Source organism: Tachypleus tridentatus, chromosome 8 (genome assembly GCF_004210375.1).
Source record: "Tachypleus tridentatus isolate NWPU-2018 chromosome 8, ASM421037v1, whole genome shotgun sequence".
Taxonomy (NCBI): Eukaryota; Metazoa; Arthropoda; class Merostomata; order Xiphosura; family Limulidae; genus Tachypleus; species Tachypleus tridentatus.
Window position 1 is genome coordinate 78,952,204 of NC_134832.1, and position 20,119 is coordinate 78,972,322.

A 20,119-nucleotide genomic window follows, 5' to 3' on the forward strand; every position below is an offset into this window, starting at 1 on the left:
TGCAAGAACTGAATATAATATTCTTATTTTATTAACGTTTAAAGGAATTTGATTTGCTAGTGTCATAATAAAATATACTTTGATAAAGCAAAACAAAATACTGGAAATCAGGATCTATGCATGCAAAGGTTAATCTCGTCCAATGAGGACTACACGTTTCAAGCATTGTGTGTGAGGGAAATTCCCTCGTTTGTATGAGCTGGTAGAATAGACTTGAAGGTGCTTGCGATCCAAGTTAAACAATGACAGATAGTATTATGGTGTATTACCAAACTATAGAAACAGCTGGAGCTTCTCGAAGTATATATTACCAATAATTTCCCCTTTTCACTACGACACACTTTGTAATGTTTTTGAAATAAGGTATTATAATTATTCATCTTCCAAAGCTACATTTATTAGAATAGAACACATTCATCGACGACCTAAGGGCTTGGATCTTAATGAATGGCAATTGGACTTTTCGAATAATGATCTCACATGGAGTATTTGAATCTTAGAAATATTCCTGACGGGCTTATAGCGGAATATGAGTGAGGATAGAAATTTTAGGAACCTCAAGCGGTAAGTTTGTATTATTGGCACTAGCTGAGTGTACCATCAAGGAAGCAAATATCATATAAAGGATAATGTTAGATAAAGGATTAAATTTATAATAACCTCATTAGATATTAATTGCATACCCTAGTTTAAGGATGGTAAAAGTTGGCTAATTTAACCGATTACCTACTTGTTTCTTTAAATTCAAAATAAAAAATATATAAGAGAGAAAGTGAAAATGCGCATTATTGTAGGGTCTCTTTTATCCCTCTTCTCCTGAAACAAAATAGCACATGCACACCAGCAGGTGGTTTCCTGTTACCATATAAAAGAGTTTGGTAATCGAGCCAGCTAACTTTGGGTGATTGATGTAACACAGAGACACATACATACGTATAATGGAATGTCTTTATGGTAAAATTATATATAATAATCATGTTTTCCAACTTACCGAAGACAAGTATATCTCATCAAAAGCAATTAAAGTTCAAAGATCAAAAAAGGAAACTCATAATGATAGGAGAGAAAGATCTTGAAGCTTTGAATTTTCGATTTACCATTTTGTGTAAATGTCCTTCGTATAACCTGAACTAATTACATGTACAATATGCGCGAAATTAAATATTTATGTTTGCTATAGACGAAGATAAATTTACTACTCATAGAAAACTTTCTGATTTTGATAAAAAGTGTGTGAATGTGTGTTGTACATGAAACTAAGTGTTTGTGCAGAACGAAACTAAACTAATTGTTTGGTATAAATTGTGCTGTATTTTTTAAGTGTTTTAGTATTTATTTAAGCACAATAATATAATAACATTTACAATAGTCACCCAGATAAGATAAGAAAGGAAGTCACTGTTGTATGGTGCGATAATGAATCCTCTTCCTATTGTATATGTTTATGTGTCTGTGTGTGTGCGTGATTAAATTCTTTTGTACACATTTAAAACTTAAACTAGCGATATATTAAGAAAAAATATTCTCTCTGCTATAATTCCAAGTTACTGTAATGGTTTAATATATTACTTTTTATGCAGTTCTACATTTACATAAATAATTTGTTATTTAAGGACATTTCTTTTGACACAAAGTCAAGGGTCAGTAAAGAACTGAAAACGGTATTTTTATTTGCTTCTTTAATTCAGTGTCTAGACGTATAAAACTAAAGTTTTTATAGATCAGCCAAAAGTTCGATTACTTGCTATAAAAACCACATGACTGATCTCTCTAAGTTTTATGATCAATTTGTACTGTCATGAACATTCCTGTGAACCCCTCTGAAGAACCGTTAAAGGCACACGTATGGTCCCTCTAGAGCATTGTCAAGGGCGCATATACGGTGCCCTCTAGCTATATATGGGACACATCATACAAAATGTTTGGTTTAGCTTTCAAATATGTCCTAATATGTAAATGACCTGAGAAACAGCTTTGCAGTAAAACCAATAATTTGATAATAAGTTCCATAATAATTAGTAGATTTTGAAAATGAATACACGGATAATTGTTTTGGTTTTTTTCTAATTTCGCGCAAAGCTACGCGAGGGTTATCTGCGCTAGCTGTCTATAACTTAGGAGTGTAGGACTAGAGAGAACGCAGCTAGTTATCGCCAACCACCGCTATCTCTTGGGCTACTCTTTCATCAACGAATAGTGGGATTGACTGTTACATTATAATGCCTCCACAGCTGAAAAGTCAGGCGTGTGTGGTGTGACAGGGTTTCGAACCCGCGACCCTCAGATTACGAGTCGAGCGCCATAACCACATGACCATGCTAGGCCGCAAGGATAATTATTTCATATAATACTTGTTAAAATTTGAAGCTACAATATTTTGTGAAATATTTCAGACAATTAGATCTATAAAACGTACACATTGATATCACAAGAAATAAAGGAAACGGAAGTAATACCGCAAGGGTTTCTGTGTGTAACTACAAACAAACGCTTCTCTGGTTTATCTCTAGACTTGGCAGTAAAAGATTAAAACAAAGTTCTATGTCACAATAAAATTAATGTTTGACAAATGTGCTTTTAAATATAAGTTCACTGTCAATAATGTTTGTTTGTTTTTGTTTGAAATTCGCTCAAAGCTACTCGAGGGCTATCTCTGCTAGCCGTCTCTAATTTAGTAGTGTAAGACTAGAGGGAAGGCAGCTAGTCATCACCACCCACCGCCAACTCTTGGGCTACTCTTTTACCAGTGGGATTGACCGTCACATTATAACGCCCCAACGGCTGAAAGGGTGAGCATGTTTAGCGCGACGGGGATACGAACCCGCGACCCTCAGATTACGAGTCGCACGCCTTAACACGCTTGGCCATGCCTGGCCCATAAATTTTGGTGTGTTTTTTTGTGTTTTTCTTTTTTAGCAAAGCCACAATAGGCTATCTGCTGAGCCCACCGATGGGAATCGAACCCCTGATTTTAGCGTTGTAAATCCGTAGACTTACCGCTGTACTAGCGGGGGGCATGTCAATAATGATAGTTGCTTTCATTATTTGAAAAGTCTGTTAACTTGGATATTTTCTAACAGTTTTATTTTTTATATTACTTCATAGTCCTGAAAGTATATTATTAACAATCTATTAACTTTCGTGATTTAAAGAATTAAACACATTATTAACATTACAAGAAAACTTGTTTTATCATTTTATACAATTAGGTAAAAATTTCCAGGTTTCATTATAACTGATATTTTTTCTGCTCGTATCTCATTCTAGTTATATTTACTTAATTTTAGTCTACGATTGTAAACTTAGATATCCAAGATTTTTAAAGTAACGGTGGTAGAGAGAGTAAACTTTATACTAATCACTTTTCTAACTAGAAATTATGTTTGCTGTTATATGAGCTGTTACTTCATGAGAAGTATCTGTATAAATAAAAATTTTGACATTAGCATAGAACGTTGACAACCAAAGTTTAACAACAGCAGCTTTAAAACATCTGACCTGGAATGGCCAAGTGGTTAAAACTCGATTCGTAATCTAAGGGTCGGTCGCCATTTCTTATCCCCGACACACTAAACGTGTTCTCCCTTTCAGCCGTGGGAGCGTTATAATGGTACCGTCAATCCAAATTTTCGTTAGTAAAAACGTAGCCCAAGAATTGGTGGTAGATGGTGATGACTAGCTGCCTTCCTTGAAGTCTGAAACTGCTAAATTAGGGACAAATAGCGTTTATAGCCCTCGTGTAGCTTTGCAAGAAATTCAGAACAATCAAACAAATAAATACAAAGTATGTATTAACCGAAATGATTTAGTTATATCATGTTTTAGACTAAAAAAAGAAATTCTCACAATTAGTTTCAGGAGAAATATCGTTTTATCTCTTGCTTAGAATACGAAACTTTAGTTTGCAGTTGCAGACTTACATAACTACAATGCTTCTTATTTTTTATCGTTTGGTTGTTAATTTCTTTGCCAATGTTTCTTTTTTATTAACAGTAACTGTTTCGGTTTTCTAGGTATCCTACTAGATGATGACTTTGTTGCCTGCCTTTTATTTACACAAATATCAAATTAACAGTTTATTAGGTCTATAAATTGTTGATATACGGCTACTTCTGAGTCCTTGTAGCAGTATTAAATTGGCTATGTGACGCATGTTAATGGACACAAACTGTGTCTGAAGGATCTTATTTTATTTCTTCTTATAATGCAAAACAAATCAATATAAACAACAAAATACAGTTCTTTACAGTAATCCACAAATTGTCTTCTTCTGTGAATGACCGTTTAATACGATATTTTTACTGTGAAATTTCAATAAACACCATCTTGTTCTGGGAAATATACTGTTGATCATAGAGCGTGTTGAGTATTCTTTTCAATTAAATACTAATTCAGGAAACTTTCTCAAACAATAATCTCATGATGAATCATAGACGACAGTAGTTTGTTTAATCTGTAAACGACATTTCTCTTGTTGTCTATTTGTATACATACTCGAACTAAACAAAGTTGAGTATTTTATTTATCAAATAACGAATTCTACTCAAATGATGAAACATTGATAATTTGATGTTATGTGGCAAAAACAAATGATTTCAGATACACAGTCATCAGTATGTTTTATATTGACCTCCATATACACACTTTTGTGTTTCTTACCTTTCTTTTTTAAAATAAACTATTCAGGAATTTGACAAAGTACATTGAAAACACCCAAAAAATAGAAGATTTAATGGAGGATTTTTTCGTACATTTCCTTAGAAAATTTGTCATCTGTTTAATGACACAAAAAAAGCAGGCATAGAAAACTAAAGTAAAACATTAGCTAAGAGCAGAGTGCTGATTGGAAACAGAAGTATCTACATGATTATGAATATACATTTATTGAAAGAAAGTAATTATTATTACAACTGATGCCATATTTTCCTGTTTCGAATTAGATTCCAATTCCCCGTCTGATAATTGTAATATTTCTGATAAATATTCTCTTGCAACGTGTTGAATTAAGTCTGCCAGTCTTCCTGTCAATTTTATGTCTGTTTTCCAATACTATCCTGAAAAAAAAAAAAAAAAAAACTTAAATAAACTTATACACATGCCTCTAAAATTCAATAATAATTAAATGAATATTTTTATGGAGGTCTTGATTAATTTTAATAAATCAAACAAAAGCGTGAACTATTGCTCCACTCTATGCTTAATCAGTTATGGTCCAACAAGTTTGTTCTAAGAAATATAAGATTTATGTTCGTTCTTGGAAAATCGGATCGCTAGTTAACATATACAAATAATGATATACATTGTTATGTCGTATAACTTTTTAATCAAAAAGAAATGATTAGCTTCGAGCTCATATAATGTGAACAAGTCAACTACTCTTTCTTTTGAAACTATCGCATTTGTATGAAATAATATCGTGACCTTAAAACAGAATTAAGTCATTTCAATACGCACTTCACTTCGATCATTGAAACAAGCATTTGACTTAGCCAATATACTCTAAAGGTGCCATTTATAAAGAAACAAAACTCGATTATGATCTTTTGTTTAGAACTACTCACCCCAATACGCAAATATTAGTGCCAACCAGTCCCTGGACTAATGTATAATGGAATGTTAATTTCGTTTAAGATTCATTACAAAGTACATAAAGTAAGAAATGGTTGAAACGATCTCTTGTACGGAAATTAATCATAGGTCTTTACGTACATTGCGTGTAAAGTAACTTACCTTGGACAACTCAACTTAGAACGTAACATTCCTCAAAAAACATTAGCATGCAACTTGATGCAGAGGTTTGATCACTCTGTCATATTTTTGGTTGTAAACTGTCAGGCAAACCAGTGGCGCAAACCTTTATGGCATTGCATAACCAACGAGGAAAATATTTGTAAGACTTAAATTCATTTGTCGATGAATAAATATATTTTCCATTTATATAGTAACCTTTGCTACTCCCTGTATTTTCTGTCTGTAAATATATATGACAACATGCTCAAGTACTTCTCGTCATAATACAAGTCGTCATATTCGAATCGCAATAACATTGTTTCTTTTTGCAGTAAACATTGTCTACTTCTCTTTTAAGGTAAAACTAGAAAGAAATAGAAGCTAAGTTCTGTGTAATATTCAATCTGATACAAATTTTATCTTGAAAATCTTCTCGTATTTAATAAGAATATTCATTAATAAAAGGATCCAAAGACTTGTGGTACTTAACATAGAACATTAATGTTTCGAGTTCATTAAAAAACTCATTTGTTTTATTATCGTCATTTTAGTAACCTTGCAGTGTATTTTATAAGATTCAAATTAAAATTGTAAAAAAAATAATATTTGAAGACAAACAACATAAAAGCTAAAGCTAAAAGGTAAATTTTAACAAGAATATAGATTTTAGAATATGAAGGTGAATTAACATGGCTTGTTTTAAAAGTGAATAAATTTATTACCTTGAAACTCGATTACATGATACATACTATAGTAACGTTCTTAGGTTTAAAAACAGAGAACTGAATTTTATTGTAAACTTTAAGGTAAACAAAGTATTATAATGAGGTTTAAATATGAATTAGTGTTTTTATTGGGAATTCAAATGTGAATAAGCTCAACTTTTTCTAAGTAACCTATTTGCACGAAAATTTTTTTTAAATATTCGAGAGGCATGCATTAAAACCTAGAAATAAAGAATATACGACTATAGTGGGAAATTAATAATATCATTATATTCACAATATACATACGTATATATATATTATTAGAAATTCTTTATTATATTTGTATATAAGTTAAGTTTACACACTTCCTAACTTTTCTCTATGTGTGAATAGCTAATAATGTGAGCTTGTTCTATTTATATTCATCACTAGATTCCTGTGTTGACGAAATACCAACCGAGATGCTACAATATATATACTGATTCAACAGCTCTGTTTGATAAAACTCATAAACTCCACGTTATATATCAAGTTCATATTGAATCCACCGTGTATGTACCATTCCTTACTGTTGTTCTTGCCCAGCATGGTCACGTGGTTAAGGAACTCGACTCGTAATCTAAGGGCCGCGAGCTCGAATTTCTGTCACACCAAATATGCATGCCCTTTTAGTCGTTGGGGCGTTATAAAGTAACGGTCAATCCCACTATTTGTTGATGAAAGAGTAGCCCAAGATTTGGTGGTGGGTGGTGATGACTAGCTGCTTTCCCTCTAGTCATACACTACAAAATTAGGGACGGTTAGAGCAGATAGCCCTCGTGTAACTTTGCACAAAATTCAAAACAAACCAAACTATTGTTCCTTTAAATAGTTGTCGCCAAACTTAGAGATACTTACATAATCATAAAGCAACTATCGTACTGTGAGAACATCAATACTGTTTCAGAAAAGCACAGATATAAAGACATGTTTGTTAACGTCTCAATAAATAACCAACGGTTAAGCAGAGAAAACTTAGATTATCACAACAGCTATTCTTTTATTTACTGTCGCCACTTAAATTTTGTACTGATATACAAGATAATGAACGTATTGTTATTTCGCTAAATATTTGATGAACGTACGTCATTTTAAATTATTCACATTGGTTTGAAAAAAAAATATTTCTGTAAAGAGAAACTCCAATATAAGAAAGTTTTCTTTTGGGTTACTCTTTAAAAGCAAAAAAATTCAACAGGTTAATTTAATTAAGTTTTACCATAGACTTTCAGCTAGGAATATGAGAAAAATAAACAGCAGTTCTTGTCTATAATATTGGAACTGGTCCATCAAGGCAGTTACTGCGATTTTTACTGCTTGTATGAAGCATATTAAAATTTTAAAGGAGTCACAAGAGAAATTTTTCTTCGAAATTCATTCTTTAATTTATTACTTTTCTAAGTATTTCTCAATTATACTTTTTTGTTGTTTGGGAACCAGGTTTATCTCAGCAACAACAAGGTTGTTGGATTACTTATTCTTTGATTGGCTTAATCAACGATCGAAAAATCACAGCATTTACCGGTTCTTTTTAGTTTTGTAGTTCTATAGCTTCACTTATTTCATCTGATAATTTTTTATCATGCTGAACTGAATCATTCATTTTAAAACAGTATTAAGGATGATTTATGTTTACACTATACGCTTGTACTAAGTTTTTTTATCACGAAAGTGATAGAGTATAAAAACCGGTAGTTTATCTGATCTTGATAAGCACGTATGCTATTTTATAAAGTATAAATTGCTTTTACTTAACTGTGCATGGGTCGTAAGTCAACTGTTTATCCTTGAAATAGAAAATGTGATATTATCGTAAAATCAAATAAAACATTTTATTCAAATTTTAAAACTTCTTTGATTGATAACTGAGCTCGCATAACTTAGTTTAAACTCAATTTAAACAACTGTAGGTCCTGAAATAATTCTGCAGTGTTATTTCCCATCACTGATTATATACTAATAATTAGTTAAACTCAAAGAAGAAAATTAAATTAAAAGTTTAAACGCCATATAACAAGTGATGTTCCATTCTTGTAGAGTCAGCTTTGTTTGTCTTATTGCACATTCGAAACATTTAGAGTTTGGTCACCAAACACATTAAACAGCGACATTCTTCAAAGTGAAAATGTAAGAAAAAATACGTTATCTCAAAACTCTTCTATATTTGATAATGACTAAACTTATAAACGGGGAACACAATGTCTTAAAAGTGAGGAGTTTTAAGGGCAAGTGTCAGAAGCGTTATATACTGTAAGCATAAGCGTTATTCGGTGTACGTACTTGGAGTCAAACTCTTTTTGTTGTTATTGTACTTGGAACTAAGATAAATCAAGCATTCACATCAGCAAAGAAATTACTTTGTTAAATATCTCGCATACTGTTCAAAAATTTTAACTTTAATTAAAGCTTTATAGTGATTATTTATCAAACTGAGAAAAATTTATATTAAGGTGAATTCATTTTCTGTCTTCAAACAAGTGCGCGATGTGTCTATTATTCAATAAAAGTTAATTAATTATTTCTTATACAAATTCAAAAGAATACAAGCCAGCCAAAATATTAAAATTTTATTAGTTAGACATAATTTTATCTCCGAACTTATTACTTGACCAACTGAAACTATTTTCTTCAACACAAAACGTGGCGGTTAGCGTGCCCAAATGTGAATTCGACGATCCATGGTTTGCATCCTATTTGCCTCAAAAAATCCTGTTTGAATTTGGTGCTGTGGATGTATTATAAAAGTGAGAGGCAAATTAGCTTAACTAAAGCATTGGCAGATATGTGCTGTTGATTAACCATTTTACCTGTAGTATTTAATTTCCAAGTTAAGGACAGATTTGGCAGACAACTTGCTCTTGTATAGGTTTGGGCGAACAAGAAAAACAAATATAGAAAAAGAAACAATAATTTTTATATACATTTCAACTAATACATCTGTGTGTTGCAAATGATGATTAAATAAACATTTCAGAAATTTAGATATTTTAGTTTTTTATTGTTTTATAGTTCTTTTCTAAAGCAAATATGTAAATGGTTTTTATTCTAGTTACATGATGTTAATGACTGTACAACGAATTTACAAACTTTATCATTAACAGGCTTAATTTTAAGGGACCACTCAGTTATTACATTATGAGTGCTCAAAAGTCATTCTGTTACTTGGCGGAAGATAAGGAACGATACAATTATCATGTTTTTATCATTTTCTTTCTGAAGCCGTTAGGAAACAAACTTTACAATTTCCATGACTGGTTTTCTAAAGCTTATTAATGTGAACAAATCTAGAGCTGCTAAAATGCATCAGGAAAAAAATGGAAGTGAAAAACTTAGCTTGACCTTTTACAAGCTACTAAATGATTAACTAATATCGAGAAATACATTTTTCTTTGGTCACTCTTGTGACCAAATACACTCTTGTGTATTGAAGACAATGAAGAAAACATATGCATAAAAAACGTGAGGCAAGTGCATAAGTTGGAGCAACAGCATGAAGATAAACAATGGTAGTATGCATCATGGTAGTGTACCAGCATAGAAACTCACAAAAATGTCCACTGGTAGATAATGTAACCATTTCGAGCTAATAAGTATGCTGTACATCAAGTATTCATACTCTGAATATGGCTATTGATCTAATTCTGTGAAATTAACGATCACTCTTCACGCAATGTCATTTGGAAAAGGTGATGTTGGTTTCCTTTACATCTCACCAGAACATCTTCAAAAAGGATGCGATTGGATTAAGAGTCTGTAGAAAATTTCAACCACTGGAATCTTTCTACTTCATCAGACTGAAAGTATTCGTACACAGTCGTGGCTCTATGTGGTCTAGCATTATCGCCCATTAGAATGAATGAATCACCAATAGCACATAATGTTAAATACGTCGTTTGTATATAACAGAGTCATTCTGCAAGGCAAAGAGATGAAGATTTGTGCGACCATGAATGAAAATGTCGAGTCAGACCAATACATTTCCAATATTTAAAGTTTCTCCTTGTCAGAATGAATAAAAACAACAAGATTTCATTAAATATTCTGTTGACCCAAACACGTCAGGAATCACTCTCTAAACTAAACCTTAATTAATCTGCTACACAGGACATTGACCTATTTCTCATTGCCTCAATATTGCTAACACCGCTTTCTCCTCTGTACACGGTGAAAATGACTTAATGGAACAGAAACAATAGGTCTTCAAAGTACAATCCGATCTTATGTAGTCGACTACTAGCAGTTTTGGTAGATATGCGAATACCAAAGGCCAGACACAGCTGTCGGAAAATAGCCGTTACCCTCCTATCTCTGCTGAACAATGTAGATACACAGCAATCCTGAATGACAATTTCTCACAGGTCTGTCAGAAATAGTCCTCGTATTTAGAAATAGCTTTTACATCAGATTCAGGTAGCGCGCTAAGCTAGGGCGCAATTTGTTTTTAATTCAGTCTTGCTTCGAGTTTTCCACTTGTTCTCCACGTTAACTTACCTGTCTACTAAGTGTTTGTTTGTTTTTGAATTTCGCGCAAAGCTGCACGAGGGCTATTACGCTAATTTAGTAGTGTTAGACTAGAGGGAAGACAACTAGTCATCACTATCCATCGCCAACGTTTGGCCGACTCTTTTACAAATGAATAGTGGAATTGATCGAACATTATAACGCCCCAAGGCTGAAAGGTCGAGCGTGTTTGAGGTTATAGGGATTTGAATTCACGACCCTCAGATTACGAGTTGAACGCCTTAACCACCTAGCCATGCCGGGCCTCTTTTAAGTGTGTTTTACTATCCATTTTTATTGAGAAAACACTTTCAACTGGTTCAATTGCACGAAGGTTTAGCTTAGTACATCAAATGATCAAATTACACGAACTGAAGATTTCTAATTTTTATATGTATATAGAATATTTTCATATTTCTGGGAAGATTAGTTCTACAGGTAATATGCAAATATCACTGCAAACGACAAATAACACCTCGTTTTCTTATTTTTTGAACTTTTTATGTGTTTATAATAGTATCACGCTTTTATAGAGCACTAGTGACAGAACATCAGTATATCTCTCTGGGTAGATGATCATATGCAATTGATTATATATATTTAAACCCTTTTTGTAACATCTATTAGTTTGTAGTGTCGATTGCGTACTATTGAAAAATGAATAAATGTTTTTATGTATATTACTAATTAAGATTTCGTCAATTGTGTGTGTGGAATTTTGGAACAAACATATTGTGTTTTTATGTGTTTTGTATTGTTCCCTTTGTGTGTGAATTTTGAACTAAGACATCTTTTAAATTGTGCAAACAACTTGAGAAGTGAGATTACGGCTGAAATTATCATTAACAAGGAGACGGAATTTAATATTCCAACCCTTAGATCAATTCTAATCATTTAAATCAACTGGAACTAAAATTAACTTTACTATTGAACCTTATCTCGAGGCATAAGCAATGTGAGAGATAAAACAAAACAAACTACTTTTCAAAAATGTTTTATTATTCGCGTGTAGAACGAGCTGAAAGGAGAAGCGATGCAATGAGTTATTAATAAACATTTCTAGGACAGATGTAAAACAACTGTGTGAAGATTACAGTGAAATTGGCAGCAACCTGAGCAAACGATCTCGAGGATAGAATGAACAAAACAATAAAGCAGATGTTTTCGTGGTTACCACAGCCAAAGTGATCAAGCACGGTTTGAGCTTAACTCGTTAGTTACGTAAACCAGCGAAAAATTGATTGAAATACCGTAAACGTTTTACTCCAGGCAGATCACGGAAGACATCGAAACCGAACACAGCCGGTAGCAACAAATGGCCTCCAGCTCTAAACAACTGCTTCAGCTGTGTTGAGATTATGAGGATATTTTAGACAACAAGGCTCCTGCTGGTGAAAGACGGAACTAGTAACATCAAAAGAAATTGGCTCTGCTTACTCCTAGCACAGCACTCATGTAATTTCTAACATTGTGTACACTTTGCTCCAAGGGTTATGCCAGAGACGTGTTTACAGTTTATAATAGGAAATGGGGTCATACTGTTCGTGATCAGTACTAAGGTACAGGGCTTGTTGTTAAAATCTTCATAAAAACAACAGAGTCAGAAAAACAAAAAGGTTTCATGAAAGATAATGAACTTGAAACACTAATACTTTCCATGAACTGTCTAAAATACACAAAGCTATACGTTTTTTAACGTGTAAATTGGATTTCTTTATAACTAACTGATCGATAAAAATGTCTCATTATTACATATTTCAAGTAAGAGCGGTGTATTTAATTAGCTACATTCATTACTGGGTTTTATCGAATGGTGATATATATAGATAGTTTGCTTTGATAAAGTTCCTATCAATATACAATGGTTGGAAAAACGAAGTGAAAGTTTCTAATATTTCTGATCTAATTACGTCAACTATCACTGATAAACTGATATTGTTTATACCGTTACATTAGCAAGTAACTGATTTATTAAATGCCTCACACGATACACACTCATACCCATCTTTTAAACAGAGGAAACTGATGTAGTGTTTTAACTTTTAGTTTGTTTTATCTTCCAATGTTTAATAATTTACAGAAAATTGCCGGTATCTTTAAATAATTTAAAATCATAGTTGAAATGAACAGATTGGGTTCATCATCGCTTCTTTCCGAAAATCAGTGCACCATTCTAAACATTTTTCTTTATTATTGCACCTGCTGAGTTACTTCCGCCCCCCGCTAGTACAGCGGTAAGTCTACGGAGTTACAAGGCTAAAATCAGTGGTTCAATTCCCCTCGGTAGGCTCAGCAGATAGCTCAATGTGGCTTTGCTATAAGAAAAACCCACACCAGCTACTTCACGTGACAAATATCAAGAGTAGGGCAAAAAGACAAAATTTACCCATTTTTGGAATACAAAGTAATTTGGAAAACTAAAAGTGTTTTAAATTACTCCGTGAAGTGGTGTGTACGATTTAAAAATAATTCTTGCAATAATAAAATCAACAATGCAGAGTTTTATTTATCATTTTAAAGCATTTAAATATTTAATTTTACAAATAAATTTATTTTGTTTGAGCACTTAAGCTGAAAAATATAATCTGCGTTCTACCAATCACATGGATTAAGTTTCGAATTCTAGCGTCCTACACCCTCAAACTTGTCTTTCAATTACCGTTTAACTTTATATTATTAAACGTTATACCAAGAAGTAGGAAGATATTGGTTACAAGCACTTTCTTTGGGGCCCGAAGTGGTCAAGTGGTTAAGGTGCTCAACTCGTAATCTGAGGGTCGTGGGTTAGAATTCGAGTCGCACAAAACATGCTTGCACTTTCAGCCGTGGGGGCGTTATAACGTGACCGTCAATCCCACTATTCATTGGTAGAAAAGTAGCCCAAGAGTTGGCGATGGGTGGTGATGATTAGCTGCTTTCCCTCTATTCTTATACTGCTAAATTATGAACAGCTAACGCAGATAACCCTCGCGTAGCTTCGCGCGAAATTCATAAAACAAACAAACACTTCTGTGATAGAGTTTCGTACCTACGTCATATCTGTGTTGATCAAGAAAGTTATTGGATTACCAGACTCACTAATCTTATTCATTATTAAAGTAATAAAGCCATAGCTGTATCTTTCATATCTCTTCCTAGTTGCAATACAACCAAAAATTTAATACAGTTGTTTTTTGGGGGTGGCAGGGCAAGAAACAAGGAATTCTGGTAATTGGAGATGCTGGATACATCTTGGGAAAAATTTGGAACTTGCTGTATCCAAATGTTCAATCCATACGACGCAGACATACTTCAGAGGGTTTGGAAGTAGTCGAACCACCTTACCGGAAAGAACACACACAAACTGGTTATATCTTCTTGATTCTGAAATATAATTACTCGACATTTCTTCATTATCTGAAAGTAAAGACCTTGTTCTCAATATTCTGATCTGGCGAAATACTATTACTACTGTTTGTGTATCTTCTGGAAAGCTCGAATGTTTTTTTAGTGACATTTTAGTACCTTTAGGCTTTATAGATTATGGATATACCTCACCAAGGGCTGTCTAACGAGATCGCAACCAAAGCCCCTGCATAGATTGTAAGTCAAACATTTGGAACGTGTGGGTAACGGAGGAAATACTGGTGATTGATAATGACATGAAAACTACAAAACTCCCAGTCACGATTAGCAGAGCTAATATCTTTAGGGATCTGGTTTCAAAAACAGATGCAACGACAAGCAAAGAAGGAAAAGAAGGCGTACCTAGTGGACACATCAGTTACATAACAAGAAGTACTGCCATTATGTATTGAGTTTTTGTTGATGATGTGGCCAGTCGTAACTCAAAAGAAGTTTATGAGTTAGAAACCAATTTCAAATCGTCATATGTCATCGTATGCTACATCCTGTATAATTTTCATGAAAAATCATATAAATCCCACATTTTTATGTTCGATCACTACCACCGAGATGCCTATTATTGAAATTCTATATTAAAATATTTTAAATAGCAGAGTAAGTTACGTTTAATATAAAGGAAAACACAATATGCATGTTGTTATGTAAGTCTTTGAATATACTAATGCATTAAGGAACTCCAGTTTCTCAAAATAATACTGTCTCGAGGTGAGCGGGTATTTCAACATTTGAATAGCAGACCAAATAAGTTTGAAATTTTTGATTTAGGTTCGAGATGGTTCATCAGTGGATATAGAAAGTAACTTATGATCTGTTTCAGATGATTGCTAACAATCGGTTTATAATAGTTTTGCAACCTCAATAATTATGATTCTCTGCACTTTTATACTTTAAAAAACTCGTTTGATTTACACGTTTTTGAATAAACATAAGTGTCTTTATTTCAAAGAAACCCGATCTTTCAAAGTCCACTTCAAGATGGAATAACTTAAATTAAGAGAATCACTTAATGCCCTTGAAAATAATAATCATTATTAGAAATGTTCATTTTGTAGTCACATGGTGCACAGAAAATTTATGCAAACCATTACCTACAGGAAACGTAGCTACAATTACAACTTTTTATTAACTTGTACAATTGTAGGACACATTAACTAGCATACTAGAAATCTGCTGATATGTTATTCTGCTACGTTCTGGCCTTTCGTACATTTAACCTTCAGAAACATAAACGAACTTTTACATTTTGTATTCATACCCGATTGACGCACGACGTACTTTAAATAAAAACTACACAAAAAACATTTCTCTTGAAACATTTGAATCTTTAACAAACACAATATGCATGTCGTTGTGTATATCTTTGAATATTCCCATTAAACGAACTACCATCATCAAATGGATATTACATTGATGAGTAATTAGAAATGTATTTTATTACATAAGGTAAGTTTAAAATAGAAGATAGTTAATGTTATGTGGCAAAATTTAATAGACTGAAAAAGGAAATAAGAGGTCGTAGGCAGCAAAACAAACACTTAAACAAATTGTGAGTCAGCCAGCAGAGAATATCTATACACCCTCGGTACATCACTAAACTTCTGATATTCCACAATTATGTTTGATAATAATTAACTACGATTGTTTCTTGTAAATATTGTATGTCAAAGCTATATAAATAGGTTTGTTTGTTCACTTTCAGTTTGTTAAATTTTGTAACGTTTTTATCGTTTCTATTAAAGTTATTGATACTAGAACTTTAATAAGATTTTGTTGCCTTACACTATGTTCCTTTTTTCCATAGCTCGTTGTAAATTTGTTACATTTTATAGTATTTTAAAGAAAATTAGTCAAATATTTACCATGAATTATGAAGTAGTATAAGTGTAGTTAAAATGTGATAGCTCGTGGCCTTAAGGAGAGAATAATTTACACCTTTTCACGTAACGAGTGGAACATATGGATAAAGGGTCATGTAGAAAAGTACTTTCTATAAAACTCCGTATATAATTTCCTTGTAGCATACACATCTATGGAAATAGATACAGTCGTATCTATGTGTGTTTCATTATTTTAAAAATAAATCAGTTCTATAATTTGGGGTCATGGATTATAACAGTGGCAGTTAAATCCCACTATTCAGTTAGATGTTATTAAATATCTGCCTCCCTTCTAGTCATATTGTTCCAAATGAGACCTCTCGACCCACATCACCCCCCCAAAAGGTTAACTCGTGACTCGCACTTTGATCATATATTGCACAATTAAGCAGAACTTTATTTCGAAAATGATGTGTTCTCCAATAAGTTAGATGTTATTAAATATCTGCCTCCCTTCTAGTCATATTGTCCCAAATGAGACCTCTCGACCCACATCACCCCCCCAAAAGGTTAACTCGTGACTCGCACTTTGATCATATATTGCACAATTAAGCAGAACTTTATTTCGAAAATGATGTGTTCTCCAATAAGCTGAAGTCCCGTCGCTGACTTTGTTTGTGATCATTATGTGAAGTAGCCCATTGTGAAAAGTAATTAAGAGCCACTGCACTAGTTAGGGATGACTACTGTAGGTAAACCTTATGTAACTATGCGCGAACATTCAAAACAAAACAGACCACACGTCTACGGAAGTGAACGATCAAACGTAAATTAAGTGGACGATGTGAAGTGGTTTAAAAAATCAATGCGTTTAGAAAGTAATTATTTCTAGTAAGGTTATGTTCTGAATTCCCAATGTTTTATAACAAACATTAATGTTAAATTCAATCAAATGTTGTCCTTCTTATTATTAATAAATATTAAATAGAGAAATAATCAATCGTTCCTTATGTGTTAATAATCAAACATTAATGGTCGGTTATAACCAAACTTTTCCAATGTTTAGTTCTTTCCCATAATTGTGGTTAAAACTTCCTTCTTGTTTTTACTACAGACCTTAATGCTAGAAACCTTTCAATTATAAAACTGTTATACATTCATCATAGTCGTAATCAGACTTTGTCCCCGTCGAAATGAATCATTGGTTACGTTTATACTTTACTTCCGCATTGGGTAGTGGACAATAAAGAATAAACATAACAAACTGTGATGCTTTACAGTGGTTAGTGGACATCAGAAGCATGAGAGTAGGATGTGATACTTTGCTAGATTTAATGACCACATATATTTATTCTTAACCAAACTTTATCTTAGAGAATGATAGCAATAATGAGTTATGACCATATTATATTATTATATCCAATAAAGAGAACACATCTTTCGTACTTCTATAAACCTAACGTATTTAACAATCATGTACTCAGTGAGTGAACTGTTATTGATGATTACAGCCTGATTCACAATAAAATCAATTCAGAAGAAGTACCCACTGAGTATGAAGTTATTAATGAGCTAGTACAGTACAGTCATTCATTTTCAAGCCAAGTCCATTTCCCTCCAGTGGCCAGGCGGACATCTGGTTCATATACTTTCAGCAGCCTGCCTGCTAGCAGTAAATCATCATTGGAATATACGAATTACGTCACTGCGGCGTCACTTCCAGGGGGGGGCCAATCAGGTACAAGCAGTCGGGCAGCCAGGTGAGAGTGAGTCCAGTGGTGATCAGTATGTGTTTGGTGTGGAGATTCACGTGGTAGCACCTGCTCGTACGTCTGTATTTGACTTCTGTATTGAGGCGGGGTTTCAGCCCGCTCTTCTGTCTCCGGATTTCAGTGAACTTTACTTCAGCTAGCATATCGTTATCAGAGCATCCATGTTAACCAACAGTCCAAGTATTCTCCAGATGTGCAGGTAGGAAGAAGCTCCTCTTATTTACTAGTGGTTTTCGAGCATCGCATGGTATCTGTAGGTGATATATTCACGAGGTAACAATGTGTCAGGTATCAAACTATATGCTACGTGATGAAAAATGGCCCCTCACTGTGACACAGCAAAATGTCTTCGGACTTACAACGCCCAGAAACCAGGTTTTGATACCCGTGGTGGGCAGAGCATAGATAACTCATAGTGTAGCTTTGTGTTTAACTTCAAACAAACAAATGGAAAGATGGCTTCTGGTTTAGAAATACATATTTTATAGCATGACTTAAGTTTGAAATAGAAAATAGTTAATGTTATGGGGTAAATCTTTGTTTCAATGAAAAAAATACAAGCGGTTGTCGGCAATAAAATAAACAGACCACGTGCTGCTACCCTCACATGTAAACAAATCATGATTGGATATTTTATTATGCGACTTCTCGTTTTCTAGTGGTCAGTAGTTATACTGCTATTGCTTGTTTATTTGATACGTGTTAGTCTCGAATGGGTCAGTAATGCGACACAATCATCCATCTGCAGAGAAGGGACGTCCAGCTATCGCGGGTGACCCATGTGAACTCTTACATCTGTAAAATAGTCTTCGGTGTTTACGTTTTGTTCAGTCAGGACAATTTTATTCTATAATAAATTTCTTTTTAATACACCCTAGTATCTCCAAATGATATTTCTGTTGATCCAAATCTGTTTTGTTGATTCTACAAGAACCTGCTTCAGTAGAATCACAAAATTAATTGCTATACTCACAAAAACATGCTGCGTGGTACTGCCCTCTCTCTAATTTTATCACATAGAGTTATAGTTATTTTTTTCTCAAGCTATTCTCGTTTGTTTTCTTCAATGAAATAGAAATTGTTTCAAGATACCGCTAGCTAATTTTAAAATATCTTTGACCTAAATCTTCAGTTTTCTTTCTATCTGAAATATGGGTTTATAGCTTCATCCATATTTGCTTCCCGTAGAATCAGGAATTGGCTTCTAACAGTGTGCCTCGTGGGCTGATTCTAAAAACTGTCAACCTAATGCTTCAGGATAATTAGCTAATATTGTCACACCACAGCAACAAAATCATTCCGCTTCAACGAATCCGCAACGAAACGAACCGTAAATGTCGTCTATCTTGTCGAATAAAGTTGGATCTTAGCGGCAGAGAAGCAGTAAACGTGCTAGATCTTTGTTCATTATTAACACTGATTTTTTCACTGTAAATGAACGTTTTGTCCGAATATAACATTTTTTTTGTAATTTACACAATGCTAGGCTATGTTTTCCAAATAAGACAAAACTTATAGCTGAGTTTTGTAAACGATGTGAGTGAATGTAATTCTAAATAATTGTCGCTGCTTCCAGATTTCCCGTCTAGCTGCATTTCGCGCCATAAGGTTATGGTTCAACTTGTTACGTTCAAGTATGAGACGATGCCGGTTCGATTGTAAGGCACACTTCCCATAAAGCTTTAACTATAACAACATCTCACATATCTATGCGCTTGTTGAACCTCTGACACACTACTCACGAAGACCCAGCTGTTTATGTAAACGTGCGACCATATTTGTATAAATTTTAAAGCAAACGTGTTCTCTTACAGTGATGCGGGAAGACTCCAGCTACTCTAATGATGTACTTCTTGATACTATACGATAACTTAATAATTATATTTTAACGCTCAACCCCATTTAAACTACATAATATCGTCATTGAGATTCAGTTTCTTAACACTATTCATACGCATTTGAATACCGCTTTTATCAGATATTTTAATGTGTTTTTTTGTAAACTGTTCATCTCTTCAGTTCTTTATCAGAAAATTCAAACAAGCAGTCAGATGATCAATGTAAGTTAGTTACTGTAATGTTGTGTTTTAGACTTGTATGGTAACCTAAGTATGAACCATGACTTTAGATCTTCTATATGATCGATCTA

The 20,119-nt window shown here is 33.4% G+C and overlaps 1 protein-coding gene and 1 long non-coding RNA gene across 4 annotated transcripts in view; one reads left to right on the forward strand and one right to left on the reverse strand.

Annotated features, from left to right (window-relative positions):
* Nucleotides 1-413: 413 nt before the first annotated feature.
* The window catches only part of LOC143222752 (uncharacterized), an 82,449-nt gene continuing 62,743 nt past the window's right edge, over nt 414-20,119 (forward strand). The window contains exon 1 of one of the 3 annotated variants that reach the window (XM_076449696.1): nt 414-564. In XM_076449696.1, coding sequence (XP_076305811.1) covers nt 530-564 — 35 coding nt within the window. In that variant the 5' untranslated portion in view covers nt 414-529. Of the gene's footprint in view, nt 565-17,963; nt 18,170-20,119 lie in introns of those variants that run through there. The other 2 variants (XM_076449695.1, XM_076449697.1) reach the window with 2 other exon arrangements.
* Nucleotides 4,802-20,119, reverse strand: part of LOC143222753 (uncharacterized) — a 48,491-nt gene continuing 33,173 nt past the window's right edge. The window contains exon 3 of the long non-coding RNA XR_013012461.1: nt 4,802-5,054. This is a non-coding gene — a long non-coding RNA (uncharacterized LOC143222753). The remainder of the gene's footprint in view (nt 5,055-20,119) is intronic.